Source organism: Somniosus microcephalus, chromosome 2 (assembly GCF_052327205.1).
Source record: "Somniosus microcephalus isolate GS21.2 chromosome 2, FLI_Smic_1.0, whole genome shotgun sequence".
NCBI lineage: Eukaryota > Metazoa > Chordata > Chondrichthyes > Squaliformes > Somniosidae > Somniosus > Somniosus microcephalus.
The window spans coordinates 283,546,679-283,572,791 of record NC_140988.1 but is presented as its reverse complement, the minus strand read 5'-3'; the positions used below and the strand labels follow the sequence as shown (position 1 = coordinate 283,572,791).

Below are 26,113 nucleotides of genomic sequence, written 5' to 3'. Positions count from 1 at the left end.
GCTTTCCACTGGACTGTATTCTAGATAAAACTGTCCAGAAATTCCTCCCCCTCCCTTATGTGTCAGTGTCTCCAACTCGCACTCCAGGGGCATGACAGCAAAGTGGCACGACAGACCTATGAGTGTCTGTAAGGCATGTGTGGATCCAGTGGATGTAGTGCATTCGGTGAGGGTGACTATTAGACAGATGCATCATGAGTGTCACTGGCATGCATTTGAGGACGTGTGCTGAGAATTGCAGGAGCTGACTGAGGCGGGATCCATTACATAAGGATTTGGGTGAGTGGCAATGGTGGATTGAGGAAGGCGGAAGGTAAGGAAGTGCAGTGAAATGCAACGATGGATGCTGCAGAAACTTAAGTGGGTGTGAGGAGTGATGTGAATGGAATACGATTGACAAGACAGAGTGAGAAGAGGGTGCACTGCAGGATGTAGCTGAATCTGCAACTTGTCTCACCTATCCTGACCTGGTTAGGTCATTGAAACGCTTACTATATTATATCCAAGTCCTCATGAGAACACTCCTGCTGCTCACCTCTTGGGCCACCTCCAGCCACGCCGCCTTTGTTGTGGCACCAGATTTTTTTTTCCCGTTGATAGGGAAGATTACCTTCTTTCTCACCCTTACTGTACCCAGCAGTATGCCCAGAGATGCCTTATTAAATCTGGGTGCAGCCTTTGCCCTTCCTGATTCCATCTCGCAACTTCTACTTAAGTTAAAACAATGCACAGAACTCCAAACCTCCTACACCATTGCATCTGTGATGTGGGCCTTTAAATAGTCGAGGTGAAATTGCGACATGTTGTTCCGCCTCATGCCCACTCACGTGCCGTGGAAACATGAAACACGGAAGTAAAATGAAAATGAGGCATACCTTTTGAAATCGGACATTCCCATGCATCCCATGATCTTGTGCGTTTGTCGTCTGCTATCGCCCCCCCACCACCCTCCACTGCCCATTCAGATACCGTCTCTGCGGTAATATCGAACCCAGTGTATCTGTTGCAAATGGACCAAGTAAAAATCTCCTTCACATGAAGATTTCAAAGGGGGAGCAAAGTGTTGAGAGAATAATGTTCAGAGTATTACCCTATTTTTCAAATAAATACACTCTTACACTTTCGTGTTTGGCAAATTCAATGGAATGATTTGAATATGTGACTGATCAGATAAATAAGGGGAATGCAATGTGTGGTGTATGAGAATTTTTAGAAGGTATTCAGTAGGTCTCTAACGAGAGGCTTGTTGCAAAAAATCAGGTGTATGGTGTAAGGAAATGTAGCAGCATGGATAAAAAGTTAGTTGATGAACAGGAAACAGAGGATTAGGGTAAACAGTGTTGCTCAGATTGGAGAAGGGTTGAAAGTGGTGTACCACAGGAGTCAGTATTGTCTCCACTTTTGTTCTTGGTATAGAGGATTTAGATTTAGACAGAAAAAACATAGGAACAGGAGTAGACCATTTAGACCCTCGAGCCTGTTCAGCCATCAATGAGATTGTGGCTGATCTGTGATCTAACTCCATATACTCGCCTTTGCCCCATATCCTTTAATATCTTTGGTTAACAAAAATCTGCCCAGTCAGATTTAACATTAACAATTGACCCAGCATCAACTGCTGTTTGCAGAAGAGAGTTCCAAACTTCTACCACCCTTTGCATGTAGAAGTGTTTCCTAACTTCACTCCTGAAAGGCTTGGCTCTAATTTTTAGGCTATGTCCCCAATCTTAGATTCCCCAACCAGCGGAAATGGTTTATTTCAATCGACCCTTTCAGGTCCCCATAATATCTTGAAAACTTTGATCAAATCACCCCTTAATCGTCTAAATTCCAGGGAATTCAACCCTAGTTTGTGTAATCTCTCCTCGTAATTTAACCCTTGGAGTCCAGGTACCATTCTAGTAAATCTATGCAGCACTCCCTCCAAAGCCAATATATCCTTCCTAAGGTGTGGTGCTCAGATCTGAACACAGAGCTCCAGGTCAACATTCCTGCTAAACTGCGCGGCTGCGCAGTGGTCTGGAGGTCCCGCACAGGCCGCTCACCGGCTTTTATATAGGAGAAACCGCGCATGTGCGAAAATTTGAGTTAGCGGGACCGTGCACCAAAAAGAAATAAGAGGGAACATTGCTTTAGGTGTGGCCTAACCATTGCTTTAGGTGTGGCCTAACCATAGCTGTAGAATGACTTCTAACTCCTTGTATTCTAGCCCTCTAGATATAAAGACCAGCATTCCATTAGCCTTTTTGATTATTTTTTGTACCTCTCCATGACATTTTAATGATCTATGTGCATGGACCCCAATGTCTCTTTGGACCTCCACTGCTTCTAGCCTTTCACCATTTAGAAAGTACGCTGATCTATCCATTTTAAGTTCAAAGTGGATGACCTCATACTTACCTATATTGAAATCCATTTGCCACAGTTTTGCCCATTCACTTAATCTATTAATAATTTTATGCTTCCATCTACACTGCTTACAATACCGCCTATCTTTGTGTCATCGGCAAACTTGGTAGAGTACTTGCCCATTATCCCTACTCTCTGTCTCCTGCTGCTCAGCCAATCTCCTAACCAGGTCAATAATTTGTCATCAATTCCATGAGCATCAACTTTAGCTAACCGTCTCTTATGAGGGACTTTTTCAAATGCCTTCTGGAGGTCCATATAAATAACATCCATAGACATTCCCCTGTCCACTACTTTAGTCACCCCTTCAAAAAATTCAATCAGTTTCGTCAGGCATGAACTACCCTTTACAAACCCCTGCTGGCTCTCTCTGATCAGCTGAAAATTTTCATGATGTTCAGTCATACATGCTAGGCTAACCGGTCTATAATTCCCTGGTTTCCCTCTCTCACCTGTCTAATGGTTCCTGATCGAGAGAACTTTGGAAGATCATAGTTAGGGCCAATGTTTTTTTTAAGCCGTATGGCCGCACAGCAACCTGAAAGATCCCGCACAGGCCGCTCACCGGCTTTTCAATTGTAAATGCACAGAAATTTAAAGGGACCGCGCATTAAAAGAAACAGGCTGCGCAGAACAAAGTGCAGCTTACAGGAAACATTGGTTAGGGCATCTGTAATGTTCTCATCCACTTCCTTTAAAATCCTGGGCTGAAACCATCTGGTCCTGGGGATTTGTCACTCTTGAGTGCCATTATTTTCTTCATTACTGTTAATTTGCTTACATTAATTTTGGTGAGACCCCGTCTCTCATTCAGTATTAGTTTCCTTGGGATATTCGGCATGCTAACCTCTTCCTCTACTGTAAATACTGACACAAAGTAATTATTTAACATGTCCACCATTTCCTGATTTTCATTTATAATATCACCATTGTCAGTTTTTAACATTGCTCTTAACCACCCTCTTTTTCCTAATATAATTGTAAAAGTTTTTTGTGTTGATTTTGATATCCTTTGCAAGTTTCTTTTCATACTCCTTTTTTGTAGCTCTTACTATCTGTTTTGTCACCCTTTGCTGTTCTTTGTATCTCTCCCATTCGCCAGGATCGATGCTGTTTGTTGCACTCTGGTATGCTTTTTCTTTTAGTTTTATGTTGTCTCTTACCTCTTTTTAGTCGTCCGGCTTGTTTTTGGCAAGTAGAGCTCTTGCCCCTCGGGTATAAACTGGTTCTGTGTCACGTTAAATTCTCTTTTGAACACCTCCCACTGATCTTCTGTCGTTTTACCCATTAACAGATTTGCCCAGTTTACTGTGGACAGCCTCTATCTCATCCCATTGGAGTCGGCCTTACCTAAATCTAGAATCTTCGTAGTTGTTCGCATTTCTCCCTTTCAAACACAACATTGAACTCAATCATATTATGGTTGCTACTAGATAAATATTCACGCATTGTTAGGATGTTAACTAAATCTGGCTCATTGCCCATTATTAAATCTAATATGGCTTGCTCCCTTGTTCGCTCTAGGACATATTGTTACAGAAAACTATCCTGAACACACTAAAGAAATTCACTACCTTTCTGACATGAGCTTGTCTGCTTATCCCAATCTGTATGGAAGTTAAAATCCCCCATTAAAACCACTCCGCCTTTACTACATGCTTGTCTAATCTCGGCATTAATACATTCTGCCACTTCACAGCTGCTATCAGGGGGCCTATACACAACTCCCTCTACAGTCTTAAATCCTTTTCTATTTCTTAATTCTACCCATAAAGTCTCCACTGCCTGCTTACCTCTCATGATATCATCTCTTATAGAAGTAATTTCACCCTTAATTAATAATGCTACTCCTTCCCCTCTATCAAATTTCCCTATCCTTCCGGTAACCTTATGACCTGCTTTATTCAGTTCCCAGTCCTGCCTGTCTTGCAGCCATGTCTCAGTAATGGTTACCATGTTGTACCCTCTCAGTTGAATTTGCAATTGCCTGCAATTCATTCAATTTGTTCCTTAAACTCTGTGCATTTGTATAAATAACATTTATTTGGGCCACACACCCTAACCTGCTCTAATACAAAAGCAAAATACTGCGAATGGTGGAAATCGGAAATAAAAACAGAAAATGCTGGAAGTAGTCAGCAGATCAGGCAGCATCTGTGGAGAGAGAAACAGACGAAAAGTTAACTCTGTTTCTCTCACCACAGATGCTGCCTGACCTGTATTTCTAGTATTTTCTGTTTTTACTTCTGCTCTAATGTTGTTTCTCTTACACAATTTATTATTTCTGTAAAGTCCGCGCCTCAATAATACACGGACTTCGGGAGAACAGTTTAACAGGTACTTTACTGAACAAGAGGCAGCTTGAAACTGAAACTACAGAAGCCTGCTAGGGCCTTTTATACAGGGGTGGTCACTGCCGGTACTGCAGTCTAAGACCAGTTATTCCCTTAAAGGTACATACCCAACAATTTCTCTCTCGTGATTTAATTACTTTACATCTTTTAGTTTTCCCTTTAACTGTAGTGCCTAACGCACAATTTCTGACTATTACTCAACCCTCTTCCTTTTCATTTGTTTTAGAATTATTATTTATACTACTTTTTCTACCTGCCCTCCCCCCCATTTACTTGTCTAATGTCCTTGTGACCGGCCTATTTATCCTTTTCATTGGGACCCTGGTCCCAGCCTGGTTCAGGTGGAGCCAATCCCAACAGAACAGTTCCTTTTTTTTTATTCATTGATGGGATGTGGGCGTCGCTGGCTAGGCCTGCATTTAGTGCCCATCCCTAATTGCCCTTGAGAAGATGGTGGTGAGCCGCCTTCTTGAACCGCTGCAGTCCATATGGTGTAGGTACACCCACAATGCTGTTAGGAAGGGAGTTCCAGGATTTTGGCCCAGCGACAGTGAAGGAACGGCGATACAGGTCCAAGTCAGGATGGTGTGTGGCTTGGAGGGGAACTTGTAGGTGGTGATGTTCCCATGCGTCTGCTGCCCTTGTCCTTCTAAGTGGTAGAGGTCGCGGGTTTGGAAGGTGCTGTTGAAGGAGCTTTGGCGAGTTGCTGCAGTGCATCTTGTAGATGGTACACACTGCAGCCACAGTGCGCCGGTGGTGGAGGGAGTGAATGTTGAAGGTGGTGGATGGAGTGCCAATCAAGCAGGCTGCTTTATCCTGAATGGTGTCGAGCTTCTTGAGTGTTGTTGGAGCTGCACTCATCCAGGCAAGTGGAGAGTATTCCATCACACTCCTGACTTGTGCCTTGTAGATGGTGGAAAGGCTTTGGGGAGTCAGGAGGTGAGACACTCACCACAGAATTCCCAGCCTCTGGCCTGCTCTTGTAGCCACAGTATTTATATGGCTGGTCCAGTTCAGTTTCTGATCAATGGTAACCCCCAGGATGTTGATAGTGGGGGATTCAGCGATGGTAATGCCATTGAATGTCAAGGGGAGATGGTTAGAGACTCGCTTGTTGGAGATGGTCATTGCCTGGCACTTGTGTGGTGCGAATGTTACTTGCCACTTGTCAGCCCAAGCCTGAATGTTGTCCAGGTCTTGCTGCATATGGACACGGACTGCGTCAGTATCTGACGAGTCTCGAATGGTGCTGAACAGTGTGCAATCATCAGCGAACATCCCCACTTCTGACCTTATGATGGAGGGAAGGTCATTGATGAAACAGTACTGGTGCCAGTGTCCCATGAAATGGAACCCTTCTTTCCCACACCACTCCTTGAGCCACGTGTTCACGTCCCTAATCTGCTTATCCCTATGCCAATTTGCATGCGGTTTGGGTAATAATCCAGAGATTATAACCCTTGAGGTCCTGTTTTTTAAAATTTAGCTCCTAGCTTCTGGTACTTGCTGAACAGGACCTCTTGCCTGTTCTTTGCTATATTGTTGGGCGCAACATGGACCACAACTGGATCCACCCTCTCCCTCTCCAAAGCGGTTCGAGATGTCCCTCACCCTGGCATCAGGTAGGCAACATACCATAATGGACTCTTGATCCTGTTTACAAAGGATGCTATCCGTCCCCATAATTATTGAATCCCCTACAACTACCACATTACGCTTGCCCTCCTCCTCCCTTTGGACAGCCTCCTGCTCTAAGGTGCCATGGTCAGCATTCTGGCTGTCCTTCCAACAATCTTCATCCATATCCCCACAGGTAGCAAGTACATTGCATTTGTTGGATAGGATCAGTTTCTGCGGATCTTCATTCTCTATCTCACCTGGGTTCCCCTTACTCTGTACACACCAACCTCGATCAGATTCTGCACCTCTCTCCGCTGGGACGGAGGTCTGCAGCCAACTGTCCGGATACTCCTCGCCCTCCCTTATGTGTCGGAGTATCTCCAACTCGTACTCTAGCTCAGTAACTCTGAGACTGAGAGATTCGAGGCGGAGACATCTATTGCAGACGTGTCCGCTCGGGACAGTCTCACTGTCCACAAACTCCCACATACTGCAGTACAGACACACAACCTGCTCTGCCATATCTTAGTCTATATTTATTTATAGATAAAATGTATTTATAGATTCTTTTTAGCTTTAAGGCTATTTAACTGTTTAGCTAACAACAACAACAACAACTTGCATTTATATAGTAAAACGCCCCAAGGCGCTTCATAGAAGCATTATTGAACATAATTTGACACCGAGGCACATAAGGAGATATTACGGCATATAACCAAAAGCTTGGTCAAAGAGGTAGGCCTAGAAATTCAGTTTGCACAGTTTTGGGGCGCTAAAGTCGGGCGTTCGGTAAATTTAGCGCCCGCCGGAAACTGCAGGCAACCGCGCCGAAATTCAGTGGATTTGGCCAAGAGTTTTGGCGAGCGCTGAAACCGGCGTTGCAATGCTCGGTTCCGGCGCTAAACCGGCGCTGCGGCCTGATAACGCCGATGCCGGGCGCAGCGCAGGTGCGGTCATGTGTTGCTTGACAGCAGACACCCTGACGCCGGCCTGCTCTTAAAGGGGGAAGGGTCAACTTTGACTGCTGCCACGCCATGCACACTGGAGCCCTGCTGCTAGGCCTCAACAGTGCTGGTGGGACAAAATAGCGCCAGGACAGATGGAGATGGCCCGTGAAAGAGCCCGGCGCTTCTCAGACCATGCACTGAGGGTGCTGATTGATGCTGTCCAGGAGAGAAGACCCATCTTGTGCCCGGACAATGGCAGAAAGGCTCCCAGGAGAGAGTTCAGGAAAGCCTGGAGGAGCATCGCACGCAGGGTCTCCTCAAACTCAGATGTGCCCAGGACTGCGGACCAGTGCCGCAAAAAGTTCAATGACCTCTGTCGGCTGGTGAAGGTGAGTACCCTTTCCACTGTCCTCCTCATCCTTGCATGTGAGCCTCACACTATGGGCAAAGGGACCTCAAAGGCATAATGGGCAGCCCTCCTCACGCAGCAATGCCACTGGCATGATCATCAACAGCACTTTCTGCACTGACCACACTGGCCAGGCTATTCCACCATGGGAGGCAGTACACACAGCAACAGGGCACCACACTGCACTTAGAGTCCGTCCTTTCTCTTGCAGGCCAAGCTGGCAAGAAATGCGCGCAGCCGGGTGGAGACCGGTGGTGGACGGCCCCACTACCAGGCTCTAAGTGCTCTGGAGGAGAGCGTCGCTGAACTCCTGCGTCCCCGGGTGACTGGCCCTGTAGCCATCGGGGATGCGGATCCTGTGCTGGGAGCCACTGGTAAGGAGATGACCGCTTGCAGCTCTCTCGTTGCCCTAGTGCTTCCGATCTAAATCCTTTCCCACTGATGGACAAATGCGCATAATGCCACCGCTCAGGCGTCCCTCGCTGACGCCCTGTCCTCACTTTAAAGCTACTCTTGTGCCTTCCTGCTTTCAGCTGCTGAGGAGGAGGTGGTCCCTGAGGCGCCGGGTGCCAGGCCCTTGGAGGAGGAGGACGTCCAGGACGAGGAGGAAGCCGGCCCATCGGGCGAGCCCTCAGCCGTGCCAGGGGATGGCAATGAAGGGGGGACGTCTGGCATGCAGGAGAGCCAGGGGGAGGTGTTGCAGGGGAGGGCAGATCCTGCTTGCAGTGGGGTCCAGGCAGGCGGCAGGGGTCGGCCAGCTCGGCCGGCTTCTCCCCAGCTGCAGAGTCCTCTCTCCAGTCCGGAGAGTGGCCTCGGCCAGGAGGTGCGCCTCCTGCAAGAGATCTCGGTGGCGTCTGACCGGCGCCACCATGAGTTCATGGGGGTTGTGCAGCAGATGCCGCATGCCATCGAGTCCCTGGCTCAGAGTGTGGCAGCATTCGGGCAATCACAGGCCAGGGGGGTGGAGCAACTGGCCGCAGCGCACGCCAGGGGGGTCGAACTACTCGCGGCACTGCAGGAGGAGAGTCGCCAGAGAGGTGGTTCCTTCGACACACTGTCACAGCAGCTGGAGGCACATACCCGGGCAGTGCGGTCACTGACTTCTGCCACACTCGCTTTGACGCAGAGGCGTCGCACCCGCACCCGCCGCCCTGCTGCAACACAGCGGGCTGGCCTCCAGCACATAGCTGCGCCAGCTGAACTGCCAGGCCGGACGACTGCCACTGTGTCTGCTGAGCCTCGCGCGCCTGGCAGCAGCCAGCTTGCCCCCCTTGGAGCATCCGACACTGCCACTCCCCCAGCCAGGGTGCGAGGAGCTGCTGCTGCCACTGATGCTGGCCAGCCACAGCCGAACCAGTCAGCAGCCGGCCCCTCCCGGGACGTGCGTCGTGTTGGCCGACCCCCAAGGGCATCTGTCGCGACGCATGGGGGCCCTCATGAGCCTTCCCCCAGCCTTGAGGCCGCCACAGGGCCCACGTTGAGGCGGAGCAGCAGGCCGGGCAGGGGCCGGGGAAGGCTCTTTAAGGACTCGCCCTCTCGGCACAGCCGCTAGAGTGTGGTCTCTGCGGCATTGTATATATGGGGGGGATTGTGTTTTGGGGGCTGATTTTTGTGGATGGCTGAAATTGAAGGCATTTTTTGTTTTTATGGGGGTCTTTCTGTTGGCGAGGGGGGCCCTTTTTTTGTTACGGCCAATGTTGAAGGCCATGTGGATGGCCAACTTTTGTTAGTCCTCCCCAGGCTGGGGGAGTGACATATGTTTGTGACTGTTTTTTGGGTGTGTTCTGTGTTTTTGAGTTTCATGTGGGAAGGGGCCTCAGTTTGTTAAATATTGTCCAGGTGTCATGTTTCAAGTGTTTGCTGCGTTAACCGGCTGATGGCTTCCGGAGCGGCTGCCTTCAGGTGCGCTCATTCCCACAGGCCATTCCCTCACAGCGGGCCGAGAAGTGTCGAGCAATAAGCCCCCGGCGTACGGCCCTTGGGCCTTCTGGCCCCCTCCTGGCCTGCTCCTCCTCCTCCTCCCCCTCCTCCTCCTGATGGTCCTCCTGCTCGTCCTCCTCAGGTGGTGGTGCAATGTCAGGTGGCAGTGCCTGCGTCCGGCGGATAGCCAGGTTGTGCAGCATGCAGCACACGACGACGAACTGGGACACTCTATCCGGCGAATACTGTAGAGAGCCGCCGGAGCGATCCAGGCAGCGGAAGCATTGCTTGAGGACGCCTATGGTTTGCTCTATGACGTTCCTTGTTGCTTGAGGCTTTCGTTGTATGAGTCCTCCGCTGGGGTCCTGGGCGCGCGGAGCGGGGTCATGAGCCATGTGCACAAAGGGTAGCCCTTGTCCCCGATAAGCCATCCCCTTGGTGGAGGCTGTGCCTGGAACATGTCAGCCACAGTAGTCTGGCGCAGGATAAAAGCATCGTGGCTGCTTCCTGGGAAGCGGGCATTTACAGCTAGGATGCGCTGCCTGTGGTCACACACCAGCTGCACATTGAGGGAATGGTAGCCCTTGCGGTTGCGGTAAACCTCGGGATTGTCTATAGGTGCCCGCATAGCCACATGCGTGCAGTCAATGGCGCCCTGCACCATGGGGAAGCCCGCGATCCTGCCAAATCCCACTGCACGCTGCTGCTGCCTCTGTTGGGTCATGGGGAAGGAGATGAACTGGTGTCTCCTCGCGAACAGTGCATCGGTGACCTGCCGGATGCAGTGATGTGCGGTGAACTGGGAGATGTTCGCGATGTCCCCAGCAGCGGCTTGGAACGAGCCGCTTGCATAAAAGCTGAGAGCCACCGTGACCTTCACTTCCACCGAGAGAGACATCCTGGACATGAGCTGTGGCTGCAAATCTGCGTGAAGCAGCTGGCAGATCTCTCCAACCACCTCCCTTCTGAAGCGCAGCCTCTTTACACAAAGTGCCGCAGACATGGTGACATAGGACACCTGCTGCCGGTATTGCCTGGGTGCGTAAGGCCTACGTTAGCGATGCCTGATGGCCCTTCTGTGTCTACGCATGGCTGCCCGTCTCTCACAGCGTCTGCGAGCCCTCCGCACATAATGCTGCAACTCAATGTTGGCCCCCCATGCAGCCCCCATAATCAAGGTCGCAACAGTGAAATCAGCAAGAGTCAAATGTCAAAGCACTGGCCAGAAGCCAAAAAGACCTCTCCTATCTTGTCCCAAATCTGGAATCTCTGTCCCTTGGTCTCTGTGTAGAAATCCAAAGCAGTGAAGTCATTGCAGCAAAATGGCTGGGCTTTATAGGTCAGTGGAGGTGCCCTTTAATTTGCGCTGCCCGAGGCCCACAGGGCCTCTGCAACGTTCCATTTTACAATTCCTAATAGCGCCACGCCCACATTGGGCGGGCGCCACTCAATTTCCGGTTTGGGGCGCTAAAACAGCGTTGCGCGAGGATATGACGTCATAAGCTGCGCGCGCACCCGAGCGGGCGCTAACACTTTGCGCCGGCGCTAAATCTCTAATGAATTTGGGCGTCGGCGCAGATCGGTCTGCATTCCGGCGCTAAGGCTTTATCGACGGAAATATAGCCCTTTTTTGGCGTTCGCGCCTGGCGCAGCCAACTGAATTTCTAGGCCGTAGGTTTTAAGGAGCGTCTTAATGGAGTAGAGAGAGGCGGAGAGGTTTAGGAAGGGAATTCCAGAGGTTAGGACCTTGGCAGCTGAAGGCACGGCCACCAATGCTCAAGAGGCAGGAATTAGCAGAGCGCAGCAATCTCGGTGGTGGGGAGGTTATAGGGCTGGAGGAGATTACAGAGATAGGGAGGGGCGAGGCCATGGAGGGACAAAACACAAACTCTAATGGCTAAAAACACTAACCAATAAATGTAATACTTATCTGTAATTTACCCGCACCGCTCCACATGGTATGCTGACTGTGATGTCACTTTTTGAGATTTTCCCTGTTTGTCTAGTGTCTGCCGCTCTGCTTCTCCCGATAGGCTCTGCTGCTGTTGGCTCTCGAGCACTGTTTTAAAGCTGCCGCTCTATTGACTGCCTCAAGCTTAAAAGGCAAAAAGAAGCACCTCCTTCTCGTTCTGCACTGAATTCCTATTCTCACCAAATTCTAAACTTCCCACTCTGTTCACGATGCACTCAGTTCACTTTGAGATTTGTGGTTATGCTCAATCTTACACAATCTTGAAATTTGCAGACAACACAAGAGCTGGACATTTGCCAAACAGCAAGATGGACTGCAAAAGACTTTAGGAAGACATAGATAGGTTAGTGGAATGGGCAGAGAAGTGACAGATGCAATTTTATGTTGACAAGTGTGAAGTAATACACTTCTGGAGGAAAATCAAGGAATGGGAGTATATAGTCAATAGGAAAATGTTTCTCAGGCGCTAAAAAGACACTCATTTTTCATGTGCTCAATGGGCGCCTAAGCCTCCAATATAGCGGGCAGGAAGCACGCACTCAATATGAGGTGAAAGTGCACCAGGTCTTCATGCGACCCAACCGGCAGTACTCAAAGGAACTATTGCAAGCCGCCAACAAAAAGGTAAATTTATTAAGAGAATATTTAGCCAAATGTGGAGCTGGGAGGAGCAGGAGCGCTCCTCCTGATTCCACATTAAAACTGTGGGACGATGCCAGCCACCGCGCGCCGCTCCCCTCCCCACCCCCGCAATTGCCACATCACCCCCCTCCCAATTGCTGCCTCTACCCCCGTTTCAATCACTCCAAAATTTCCTGAATGGCTTTGCAGGTGGTTGCACTTAACTGTGCCTGAAGAGGAAATGTAAATGAATTTCACAGACCTCTGTACACAATTTGAAAGTACTGAGACAGGGACAGACTTCTTCCAGAAAAATCCAGCGTTATTGCTTTCAGATTTGCCTTTTATAGGAACAGGAGTAGGCTGTTCAGCCTTTCAAGCCTGTTCTGCCATTTACTTAGATCATACCTCAACTCCAATTACATAAGAACATAAGAAATAGGAGCAGGAGTAGGCCATTCGGCCCTTCGAGCCTGCTCCGCCATTCAATGAGATCAATGAGATCATGGCTGATCTTCTGCCTCAACTCCATTCACCGGCCCTATCGCTATATCCCTTGATGCCCTTACTAGTCAGAAATCTATCGACTTCTGTTTTGAATATACCCAATGACTGAGCCTCCACGGCCCTCTGGGGTAGAGAATTCCAAAGATTCACCACCCTCTGTGTGAAGAAATTTCTTCTCATCTCAGTCCTGAATGGCTGTGGCCCCTGGTTCTAGACTCCCCGGCCAAGGGAAACATTCTCCCAGCATCCATCCTATCAAGCAATTACAACAACGTACAGGAGTATTTTAAGACAAAAAATTTGACCCCGATCCACATAAGGATAAATTAGGGCAGGTGACCAAAAGCTTGGTCAAAGAGGTAGGTTTTAAGGAGCGTCTTAAAGGAGGAAAGAGAGGTAGCGAGGCAGACAGGTTTAGACAGGAAATTTCAGAACTTAGGGCCTAGGCAACAGAAGGCACGGCCATCAAAGGTTGAGCGATTATCATCAGGGATCCTCAAGAGGGCAGAATTAGAGGAGCGCAGATATCTCAGGGGGGGTTGTGGGGCTGAAGGAGGTTACAGAGATAGGAAGGGGAGAGGCCATGGAGGGATTTAAAAACAAGGATGAAAATTTTGAAATCGAGGCACTGCTTAAGCGGGAGCCAATGTAGGTCAACGAGCACAGGGGTGATGGGTGAACGGGACCTGGTGTGAGTTAGGACATGGGCAGCCGAGTTTTGGATGACCTCAAGTTTACGTAGGGTGGAATGTGGGAGGCCAGCCAGGAGTGCGTTGGAATAGTCAGGTCTAGAGGTAACAAAGGCATGGACTCGATATCCCTTGATATCCTTACCTGATAAAAATCTGTTGATCTCAGTCTTGAAAATGTCAATTGACTCAGAATCCAAAGTCTTTTAGGGGAGAGTGTTCCACATTTTCACTACCCTTTGGGTGAAAAAATGCTTCCTGATTTCACTCCTGAATGGCCTAGCTCTAATTTTAAGAATGTACTTCCTTGTTCTGGATTCCCATCAGAGGAAATAGCATCTCTGTATTTACTCTATCTAATCCTTTTATCATTTTAAACACCTCAATTAGATCACCCCTCAACCTTTCTAAACTCAAGGGAATATATCCCGTTCTGCTACCTGTCCTCATAATTTAACCTTTTTAGTCCCAGTATCATTTTAGTAAATCTGCGCTGTACCTCTTCTAGGGTTAATATATCATTTTAGTGCTATCATTCTTATGGGGCAGGCTATAGCAGTGCTAAGAAAGCTCTTTGTTTTTGACCTTTTGAACTAAAATTGTTGCGCTGCTTCAGAAATTGTTGCAGAATGCTGTTCGTCTTTTTCAGTTATGGAGGCCGTGTTTAGTACTTTGGATCCACCCTTTTGCAATATGGATTATTTGGAGGCAGAATAACCTCCTTCCCCCTCCCCCCCAACAGCTGGGACCTCCTCTGAGCCTCTAACAGCTGTTTCCCTATCACAGTGTACTAATCCCCCATCCCCCTGACTGTAAACCTGTTCCATGCCATTTGGGATATAAAGAGAAGCTTCTCAGTCGAACCAGCACGCTCATTCTATTTTTGCACCATCATTCTTCATACCCACACTTGTTTTCCCTGTTCCTCCACCTATTGCTTGCCACAACACTGCTGCCCTCTTACCAGCTCCATCCAAGGCAGGCTGCAAAGGGTCCTGGACTGCGGCCATCCCAGTCATGGCACAGCAGCATAAAGATTTTCAGAGGTAGGAACCTTCAAATAAATGTTGACAACCGACATACAAATCAGCACTTCATTAATTTAGAACTTAACCACTCTTTACCAGAAGATGTACAGTTAAAAGCCCTGCCCCATTACCTGCAAAAAACAAAGTCCTTCTGGCTCTCCCATTGGTCTTTTACTGTGCCTTCTCCTTTAAAGCTGCCTTTAGGAGCTGAATTGCTCGCAGTCTTACTGTCCTTTGTGGTGTGCGGTCAGATGCACTTTATGTTCACCCTCTTTATTGTAATGAGGGCCCCGAGGAAGATAACATGCTGTTTCTAGCCACCCGGGGAGCACGCTTATACCCAAGTTGCCCCCAATCTATCCGATAGTTCCTTGAGAGTGCAAATGCAGATAGATAAAGCAGTAAAAAAAGCCAACAACATTTTGGGTTTTATAAGTAGGCCCAAGAGTACAAAAGTAAAAAAATAATGTTAAATTTATAGAAGGTTCTGATCATGTGACAGTTTACAAGATTATCAGATAATTACAGCTGAGGAAGACCACAGGGAGTTTTGCGGCAGAGATCATTGTGTCTTTTATGGAAAACTGGATAAATATTTAAAGCAAAGGAAGATACAGAGCTAAGGAGAGAAAGTAGAGCAGTGGGATTTGTTTTGGACTGCTCTAGCAAACAGCCGCTCAGACATAATGGCCCTGATATTTACCAGGGCGTGGTTTCGGGGGGGGAGGAATTACGGTCAGGAAACGCAGAAGTGCAGGTTTCCCTGAACGCCATTTAGTTTTAACTCCAGGGCGTGTTTGATTTTTTTTCAGGTTCCCCGCCCAACAGCCAGCCTAATTGACAGGCTTAGCTGCCTGTTGGGCGGGAAAGGCTGTGCCACAAGGCCGCAGCCGAGGAGTAGGAAGGTTTAGTGGTGGTGGGGGGATAAATTGTGCATGGGGGCTGGAGGAGGGGGGTGGTGTTGGGGAGGATGACAGAGGGTGGGAGAGTTGGGTGGGTCGGGGAGGGGGAGTGAAGGTGGGGGGGTCGGAATGGTGGCGGGGTGAGAGTTTTTCAAGGTTAGCATGTTTGGCCAGGAGGAAACACTCCTGCTCCTCCTGGCCCATAAGCAGTGATGTAAAGGCACTTACACCACTGCTTATGTGTATCCAGCCCTTCTCGACTCCTTTTACCTGCCAACTTTCCCGAGGCCAGGGAAACCCGTACGAGAGCAGTTAAAAATAGAAACCAAGTTAAAATGGAAACACGCCCCCGCCTTAAAAGGCTTCAACGACTGACTCGCCTCCTGAAAGCAGATTGGTTGCCTGCCCCGCCTCCGTTAAAACCTGAAGTGGGCGGGCTCGAGGTGGGTTGGGTTTAGATTTGAAATTTTTAACATTTTATCTTCCAACCTGACCCAAACTCATCCTTTTTTGATTACCCCCATGAATCAAATGTCCTTCCCTGCTGCAAACTTTTATTGTTTCTTTTTTAACAAAAATACAAATTTTAGCCTCGACCTTGAAAGCTTCAAGTAGCATCAAATTCAAATAAAATAAAAATTCTGGGATGTTTATGCATACAAAATGTGCATATGAATCTGCACTACCTAAAATATTACATATACTTCATACAAGACTACCTTATAATAAAGTAAAATTTAATGTATGTTTAATATTTAGCAATTAGCCAGCTTCATTTGTCAATACAAACAGCTACCACCCCATTAATATCCAGCTGGTGTCCGATCACGGAAGCAGGATCATGCAAGTTTGTGCAAGGTACCAAGGATGCTTTTATCCTGTAACACTCAACCATCCCCCCAATATTGAACCCACAGGAACGTGGCAGGTTGGCTGCTGGGAGACAAGTGCCTCATGACACCCCTCCGCAACCCTGTGACACCGGAGCAACACAGGTATAATCAAAACCAGGGGATCATTGAGCACATCATAAGGCTGCTCAAGCAGAGCTTCAGGTGTCTCAACAAGTCTGGGGTTCCCTACGATATGCCCCACAAAGAGTCTTCCGTGTTAGAATGGTGTGCTGCATATTCCACAACCTCACCTGCATTTAGAGGAGGCACAGCAACAGCGGCAGTCCTTATCGGATGAGGAACACTAGGGGAAGGCAAGGAAGCATCAGAAGAAGGAGAGTGACCTCAAAGCCTTGCAGGAACAATAGACTGAAAATAATCGATTGGATAAACTGCAAAAATGCTAATGAGAATACACTGGAAAATATTAATATTAATAACCAAGGAATTCGTCTTTGGAATATTTTAAACTTAACACTCTGTTTTGTTTTATCTAGGTACTGCAAGGAATGCCTTGAATCAGCCACATGTATGGCTGACCATTTTCCTAACAGCAGCAATGTGTGTCCTGCCAGTTGTCATCGTGCGATACCTCAATGCTGAACTGAGACCTACCTTCAGCGATAAAGTACGTTCTTGATGCATGTTATAGAGTAAGGCTATCTGCCGGGAAAACTATTTATTATTAGTAATTATGTTACTTGTTATTACTTGTAGTAGCGGTCGTAATTTTAATCGGGAGGTGGGTTGGGAGCTGGGAGGCTCAGAAGCGGTCAGGAAACCCGGGAGAATGGGTTTCCTGCAGTCCCTGTCGAATTTAACGGCATGGCCTGATTTGTATTTGAAACCTCTGTTTCCCAAGCCAGATGGGGGTGGTGGGGGGTCGGAGTCGGATCGGGTGGGAGGCAGAGCACATCGAGGGCCGGGGGTGGGTGGGGGGGTGGGTAGAGAACATCGGGGGGCCAGGGGGATATTCAGGGGGGAGGGAGAGAACATTGGGAATCGGGAGTGATCGGGTGGGGGGAGGCAGAGAATCATTACCAGTCTGGAGAACAGGGCCAACCTGGAGAACGATCAGCGGGGAGCAGGGGGGCAGACAACGGGGCCAGCCTGGAGAACGATCGGGATAGCGGGGTAGGAGGGAGAGACGGGGCTGGCCTGGAGAACAATCGGCGAGGGGGGTGGGTGGAGGAGGGAGAGAACGGGGCCGCCCTGGAGAACGATCGGGAGAGGGGTGGGAGGGAGAGAACAGGGCTGGCCTGGAGAACAATCTGCATGCGGGGTGGTTGGGAGGGAGAGAATGGGGTCGGCCTAGTGAACAATTGGTGGTGGGGGCAGGGGGTGAGAGAATGGGGCTGGCCTGGAGAACGATCGGGAGGGGGGTGGGAGGGAGAGAACGGGGCCGGCCTGGAGAACAATCGGCGTGGGGGGGTGATGGGAGGGAGAGAACGGGGCCGGCCGGTATGGGGAGAGTTAAATTTAAAATTCAGGTTAAATCTGAGGCAAGCCAGCCTCATTATAATATTTAAATGGAAAACTCGCCCCCTGGGAGCGGGTTAGCTGTCTGCCCCCCCATCCTGCCTCTGTTAAAACCGGAAGTGGGCGGGTCAGAGGCACGTTCTGGTCAGGATTCAGATTTTTAACACTTTAACTTCCTACCCGACCCTAACCCACCCGTTTTTTGAGGTTCAAATTACCCCCAGTATCTTTAATCAATAAGGCTGCCCCTCCTCCTCTTCCAGTTTCCCTAAACTTTCTAAACACCTTATAATCTGGAATATTTAACTCCCAATCATGACCAGCTTGCAGCCATGTCTCTGTAATGGCCACCATGTCATACCCTCTAGCTGTATTTGAGCCTCTAATTCTCTCAATTTATTTCTTACAATCCGTGCGTTAGTATATAAAACCCTTATTTCGGCAAGCAACCCTAACCTGTTGTTCTGCCCTGACGCTGCCTTTCTCACACCGTTTAACTTAACATGTTTCTTATTTGTCACTCCTGCTGTAACTACTTTAGTTATTTTAGTATTTCCTTCACCTACAGTTTGTGACCTGAACTCTGCTCTTATTCCTTTTTTAAATCTTTAAACTATCATATTTACTATTATTTCTGACTGAGCCCTCCCCCTTCCATTTATTAGTTTAAAGTCCTTTTTAACACCCTATTTATCCTTTCTGCTAAGACCTGGTTCAGGTGCAGCCTGTCCCACCTGTCCCAGTACTGGTGCATTACTGTCCGTAGATGCAGGTATGAGAGTACCAGCGGGCAAGTACCTTTGGTGCTGCCTGACCTGCTTGTCAACTTTCCACTGGTTTTCCTCTTTCTTTTCCAAAAAGCTCTCAAAAGGAAACCCATTGGATGGTACTAATAGAGCTGGAAGAAAAAAATAAGCTGCAGAGCAATTACCAGAAAGATTCATAAAAGCCAATGTAGCAACAGAAAAACAACCAAAAAGAAAATCAACATAATAATAACCATAAAACTGATCATTTAATCTTCTTATTTTTAAATGAAATTCTGTCTGCAGCTGATCCCCTAACATCCCTGGACATCCATTACATATGGGTGTAATTTGGAAGTGGCGCTATACTAGGCCAGAAAAAGACCTGGGAGACATTATGATGTCACTCCCATGTCCTTTGAATATTATTATGAAGCTCTCACCTCTTGCAGGTGGGAGCTTTCTGTGCCTGACCTCAGGCCAGTAGAAGAGTGAGTAATACACAAATAAGGCAGGGATCTGGCATTACAGGTCTCCATCCCTTTTTATGGTCCATTTCATCTCGTGAATTGGTACACACGCAGTACGACCGAGGCTGAAATCTGCCTCAATACTTTCAGTCTTCATTCTAGCATTTGCAGACTATAGCCCACCTGTATCAACTCATTGACAATGGAGAATTCAATACTATTTTCTAATACATATCTAGCAAATGTTTAGCATTTTAGCCTTAAGGTGCTAAATATATCATTCACTATAGGTATATGTGCTATTTAATCTATAATTATGAACTCTCACTGAACTATTTGCAATATTTTTTTCCAGCTGCAATATAAAATTACTCAAATCAAGATGCTTCCTCCAAAACCAACAGTTTCACACTTCAGACGGCCCAGTACACGGCGGTCTGCGTATGCTTTTGCTCATCAACGGGGGTTTGGTGCCCTCATTACTTCAGGGAGGAATATGCGAGTAAAGACTATCAATTTTATGCCTTCTAAGGCTAGCACATTATCATCTAGTGGTAAAGAGAGAAATATCAATCTGGATGCAATAACAGAAAACATGAAGACAACACAGAAATGAAACTAATTTCATGTGAGAAGCATGACAGACGACCATTGGCAAAGAAGACAATTAGCATTTGTGTATAATGAGGTACTGACTGTATAAATTACTTCTTATGTGAATAGTACAAGATTTTATGTAACTCCTACATAACTTTGTCTGACCTTAAACAGCACAAACAAGAAATCAAGATATTATGACAGATGTAAAATAACAATAATAGATCTGCAGCTGTGAACCTGTTTTTGACTTTTAGGAGCATTCTAATTTAAACAGTCTTTACATATAGAAACATTGAATGCAATATGTTTACAGTAGATGAATCAAAATAGCAGTAAATTAGCAATGTGATCCATAATAGCATACCTTCTCAAATGGAGTTTGCTTTAAAGAAGACTTGTTTCCATTTGCCTTTTTTCTACCTAGAATGTTTAGGAATTCTCATTATTTTTAATGAGAAATCACAACTGCTTTTGACTCTAGGTAGAAAGCATCTAGATTAACAATAGCAGCACTTGAACTAGGTAGTGTGATGAACTAGATAATTCCTCTTGTGTTTGTAAATACCAGCAGTGGCTGATATTTATCTCCCAGAACACTTATACTTGCTTCCTGAGCTAGTCAATTTGGGGAAACTCTGGTTTTGTGCTGGATTCACCTGAGGTCTGAAAGAAGCTACTCCATTCCAAGGGAAATCCACGTTGTTTATATTGTTAGTTGGAAACTGGAGTGCATTAGAAATTGGAAACACTCCGCTTTATAAATGTCAGTATAAATTGGACATAAGACTCACTGTATTGAGCTATGCCAGTTCTACGGGTATTAATGCTATTTTCAAGCTGAGCTTTCAAATTGGAGTTCAAGCACATCAGGAACAGCATGGATACACTGAAAATACCATTGAAATATGATCTCATGTAGGATGTGTTTATTAGTGGTAGTGCTCCCATGCAACATTCTGACTAGGAGAGGTTAGTTGTAAATATACAGAAATTTAAATTTTTAAGCACAATCATACCAATGAAATAGTCATATTATCTTGCACAGTAATGGCATAAATAGCTGGAAATCACAAAATAAAATTTGGAGGAAATAGTCTCCTACCTGAATTGACATCTGATTATGAAGCTGAGCAGCTATTATATTATGCATACACTGATGATTTGTTAAATTTAGTGAAACAGAGAAAAATTGTTAAATTTAGTGAAAGAGAAAAATTGAAGACATCAGAAAAGTATGGTGTTCTAAATGATAGATTGAAGGGGACAAAATAATACCTTGAAATACATTTAAATATTGATACACGAAATCCAAAATGTACTTTGCAACAAGAATGCTAATTTTACAATGTGACCTAAAATAATACTTCTAGTGGTGGTTTGCAGTCATCTCTCTTTTACCTGTGTGGTCCTTAGCATATCTGCTGATTCATGTATCTCTTCCATGTATGGTCTGCCCAGCTGATGTATTTGGCTATGATCTAATATTATTCCCTCGTCTCTTCCAACTGCCCTATGAGAGAAAACAAAGGAATTATATGATTTTGGGCAATCCCAACAACCATAGCAAATGAAAGAATTCTATTAAAACTGTAGGGCATAACCAGTGACAAAATGATGCTAGATACACAAGACACCCGGCCACATGCACACTGTGTCCTCATGCATGCCTTCCAAACTTAATCCCTCTTCATTCAATGTAACTTGATTACAATTTGCCTGTGTACATTTCTAAACCTAGCTAGACTAAATAGTCTGTAATGATACTTATTACTGTTTTAGTCTTTATTTCTAAATGTGCAAGCCTGGGTCGTCTATCTTCCACATTTTGTCTTCAGTGCCTTCTGTCTGTACAGGGTTTTGTACAATACTGCTGTTTATTTCTAGGGGGACACTAACTTCAACAGAAAATGTTGGAAACATTTAGCAGGTCAGGCAACAACTGTGGAGAGAACAGTCAAGTTGACGTTTCAGCTGTGGACCCATCACCATGACAGTTGTTTTCAGAGTCCACACTTGAACAATTTATCCATCATAACCACTGCAATAATTAATGAATATATGCTTAACAGAAAACAGCCAGTGAAAAATATAGCTCGGGAAATATTGACCTTGGCTTTCCTGACCACCTTGAGCAGTTGTTCTTCTACTGGGGCCAATAGTTCCAGCAAAAGTATCCGTTCTATTTTCTTTTTTCCCTTTCTCTGGGAAATGCCTGTCCTTCACTTATCAGTCGACCAGGTTAGAATGTGCAAAATTAGGAGCTCAGCATTTGGGGAAATCAGCGCAGACTCGGGTCCCATCTGGGTGCATCATGTTGGAGCATTACTAAGAATGGCCCTGAAAAAAATACACTGCTTCATATAAGTAACATAAATCAAAAGCATAAACATTAGGAATAGGATAATCTCTTGATTGTAGAACATGTATTTGTTTTATGCTTAAAGCCATGCCTTGCACTGCTGTCTCTGCATATCCCCTGGAAATTCTTTTGTTTCACTGTTCATGTTAGTGAATGTACATGTTGAAATGGAAAAGTAATCTTGTTTACATTCCCATGATTGTAGTTTCTTGAAATTAACTAACTATAAAATTGAGCATAATGCCTGTGAAATGATAGAATCAAATGAAGAATAAGAAAAAGTTCTAAATCTATGACCAAAAACCTGGTAATTTGTGTAACTTTTGAAAAAATATGAACAGGTTCACTGCCTAAGGAAATAGATCTGTTAAGATTTGTATGGGGAAAATGTGCGTAACTTTACATTTTGTTTTACTAATAATTTGGAAACATAGTACTGTATACCTTTTGCACTAATACAAATACCAAAATATTTAATTTTTGAAAGGAACATCAGAAGCTTTAATACACAAAGAAGAACTCATCCAAAAATAGAGTGATACTGTCTGCAGTTCTCTAGTCCAGACATTTGGCTATTTCTGCAACCGTTTTACGATACCATTTGATTATACATTTTACAGTGCATTGCATGAGAGAAGATATGTCTGAAGATCAAAGTGATGAATTTGGGTCAAAATAACCTCTGTTATTAACAGCATTCTTTTATATTTTGACTAATAATCCAATAAAGAAAGACAGACTTAGGTGATAATTATGAAAATAATTATTAAGTCACTCTCCTCAAAAAATGTTAATCTGACAATTCATCACCAAATAGGTTATACTGTAGTAATCACTGTGGTAGAGTTCGCTATGTGTGTGGCTAGCACTGGTTTAAGATCAGAAGGCATGTTTATAGGATGGATGTCAATTTTGCTGTACCCTCAGGGTGTAATACTATGCTTTTGCAGTGTTTGCTAAGAATGCACTAAACTTACCCCAATTCTGGGACAAATTTAGATTTGAATCCAGGATTATATGATTGAGAATTCATTATAACTTATTGGCTACTGGCTCTCCAATGAGTTGTCCTTTAAAACTATCAGTATGTGGGTATGTGTTGGGCATGCATGTGCATGCACACATGCCTGATGCTCCATTCGCAATTCTCTCAAATTTTCCATTAATCTTATCAATAACCGTTGTTCCCCACAAAGTGAATTCTCAATCTCAAGCAACAACTGAGACAAGATTCTTCGATCCATGCTGAATTCATGCATAGACAAATGCTTTGTTGAAGAGTAGATGCAGCAGCCTAGAGAAGGTTGCCAGCCAATCATTTTAACCAAAGAATTGGGTGGGGGTCCATAGCAACATCAATGCTAGTACAGAAAGCTTTCAGAAGACTTAAAATTGCTTCTGTTAATGGTACAACAAAAGGTAGAAGTGTGAGTCAGTTGAGTTTGTGACATAAAAGCTGTTTTTGGAGAGCTTTAACTATGCCAACTTTACTTACACTTAATAAATGCTGGTAACATACCACCAAAGTAACAAGAGTAATTTTCTTGTACAACTCTTTTTACAGTTATATATATATTCAAATAGTCTATATACTTATTCCAATTAATTGAAATTGGAATAATCATTTGCAATCAGTCCCATTTTATAATGACAGATTATAGTGTAATACTTTATCACACAGTTGCACGTGATGTCATCATGCCAAAAACAGTGCTCTTCTGGCTCGACTCCCTCCTTTAATAATGATAGGTTTGTCAAATACGTTTTCATGTGTCGCTTTAAAAGAAAAAAATATGTATCATTGAATATATGTATGGTAAAATTATTTCAAATTTTATACATGTGAACTGAACACCAAAGATAGTAAATGTTTTAGATTTATATTTTTAGTCAATGTGTTTTATTAAATCTTTTACAATTAAAATAACACATGATTGTATTTCTCTGCTGTTGTGTACATTCATGTGCATCCTGCCATGTTAATTGTAACAGACAACAACTTGTATTTATATAGCACCTTTAACGTAGTAAACGTCCCAAGGCGCTTCACAGGAGCATTAAAACAAAATTTGACACCGAGCCACATAAGGAGAAATTGGGGTAGATGACCAAAAGCTTGGCCAAAGAGGTAGATCTTAAGGTCTGTCTTAAAAGAGGAAAGAGAGGTAGAAAGGCAGAGAGATTTGGGGAGGGAATTCTAGGACTTAGGGCCAAGGCAGCTGAAGGCATAGCCACCAGTTAAAATCAGGGATGCTCAAGAGGCCAGAATTAGAGGAGCCCAGATATCTCGGGGGGGCGGGGGGGGAAGCGGTTTGTGGGACTGGAGGAGATTATAGGGATAGGGAGAGGCGAGGCCATGAAGGAATTTGAAAACAAAGATGATAATTTTAAAATCAAGGCGTTTCTTAACCGGGAGCCAATGTAGGTGAGCGAGCACAGGGGAGATGGGCGAACAGGACTTGATGCGAGTTAGGACATGGGCAGCAGAGTTTTGGATGACCTCAAGTTTACGTAGAGTAGAACTTGGGCGGCCAGCCAGGAGTGCATTGGAATAGTCAAGTCTAGAGGTAACAAAGGCATGGATGAGGGTTGCAGCAGCAGATGAGCTGAGGCAGGGGCGGAGTCGAGCGATGTTCCGGAGATGGAAATAGGCAGTCTTAGCGATGGCGCAGATACGTTTTCAGAAGCTCATCTCAGGATCAAATATGACACCAAGGTTGCAAACAGTCTGGTTCAGCCTCAGACAATTGCCAGGGAGAGGGATGAAGTCAGTGGCTAGGGAACGGAGTTTGTGATGGGGACCAAAGACAATGGCTTTGGCCTTCCCAATATTTAGTTGGAGGAAATTTCTTCTCATCCAGTACTGGATGTCGGACAGACAGTCTGACAATTTAGAGACAGTGGAGAGGTTGAGAGAGGTGGTGGTGAGGTAGAGCTGGGTGTCGTCAGCGTACATGTGGAAACTGACACTGTGTTTTTCGATGATGTCACTGAGGCAGGGCATGTAGATGAGAAATAAAGCCCTGGTCATTATATATATCAAAAAGCGCAGTGGTCCTAATACCGACCCCTGGGACACCACTGTCTGTTCCTTCCAGTCTGAAAAACAACAACAATCTCTCTTAATTTGGTCCACATTATCTTTTTTTTATTCATTCTCGGGATGTGGGCGTCGCTGGCAAGGCCAGCATTTATTGCCCATCTCTAATTGCTCTTGAACTGCTGCAGTCCATGTTTTTTGAAGCAACTGAGTGGCTTCCAAGGCCATTAATAAGGCAGTTAAGAGTCAACCACATTGCTGTGGGTTTGGAGTCACATATAGACCAGACAAGGAAAGCAGGTTTCCTTCCCTAAAGGATATTAGTGAACCAGTTGGATTTTTATGACAATCCGGTAGTTTCATGTCGCCATTACTGATGCTAGCTTTTTAATTCCAGATTTATTTAATTAACTGAATTTAAATTCCCCAGCTGCCATCGTGGGATTAATAGTCCAGACCTCTGGCTTACTAGTCCTGTCATATAACCACTATGCTACCGTACCCTTGGGTTCTCCTTGGGGTTCTCCCTTGGAAAGTCACTAAGTAGTTTACTTGTGTATGGTTTTGCGGGGTGGTTAATCCTGGTCCCTATTTGTCTATCTTAGTGAAGTGGTTTATTATATTTCCCTCCTAAATTAATAATGGTTCTCTTTTCTTTTGTTACTTATCTAATTCTAGGTTCTTTTGTTTTTTAATGTTTGGAGATTGTTACTGTTTTTTAATTACTTGGGCCCCACGTTGGGTGCCAGATGAAACGTCATTGTATTTACCCTCCTGTTAAGTGGGTCTGGCTGCCACCAGGATGTCTCCTCTTGTACAATAAATTTACTAATTTAGCAGGTCTTGTTGTATTTTCTTAGTCGGTAAGAATCTCTCTCCCTCAAGGGAAGAGGATACTTCCTGCTTGGGCCCGAATAGTCCCGCTTTGTTAATTACTAAACTTTATTCTTCATTGGAACGAAATCCTTTTTCTTTATATCATACTTAACAAATATCCTCTTTTTTTTTACACAATTTTAGATAGTCAATCAAATGTGGCGACTTGATTATTACAAGACACAGAATTACAAACTATATAATAATACTCACATGCCCGTGACAATGAGTAGGTTTTTGGGCAACATGGTCCTTGGGTGTTCATTCCTCTC

General features: G+C 45.5%; 1 protein-coding gene across 1 annotated transcript in view; it reads left to right on the top strand.

Moving 5' to 3' along the window:
• LOC147123429 (phospholipid-transporting ATPase ID-like) overlaps positions 1-25,802 on the top strand; it is a 342,460-nt gene extending 316,658 nt beyond the window's left edge. The window contains exons 26-27 of the mRNA XM_085966014.1: positions 16,769-16,899; positions 19,322-25,802. Of these exons, the coding sequence (XP_085822140.1) occupies positions 16,769-16,899; positions 19,322-19,582 (392 nt within the window). The 3' untranslated portion in view covers positions 19,583-25,802. The remainder of the gene's footprint in view (positions 1-16,768; positions 16,900-19,321) is intronic.
• Positions 25,803-26,113: the final 311 nt, after the last annotated feature.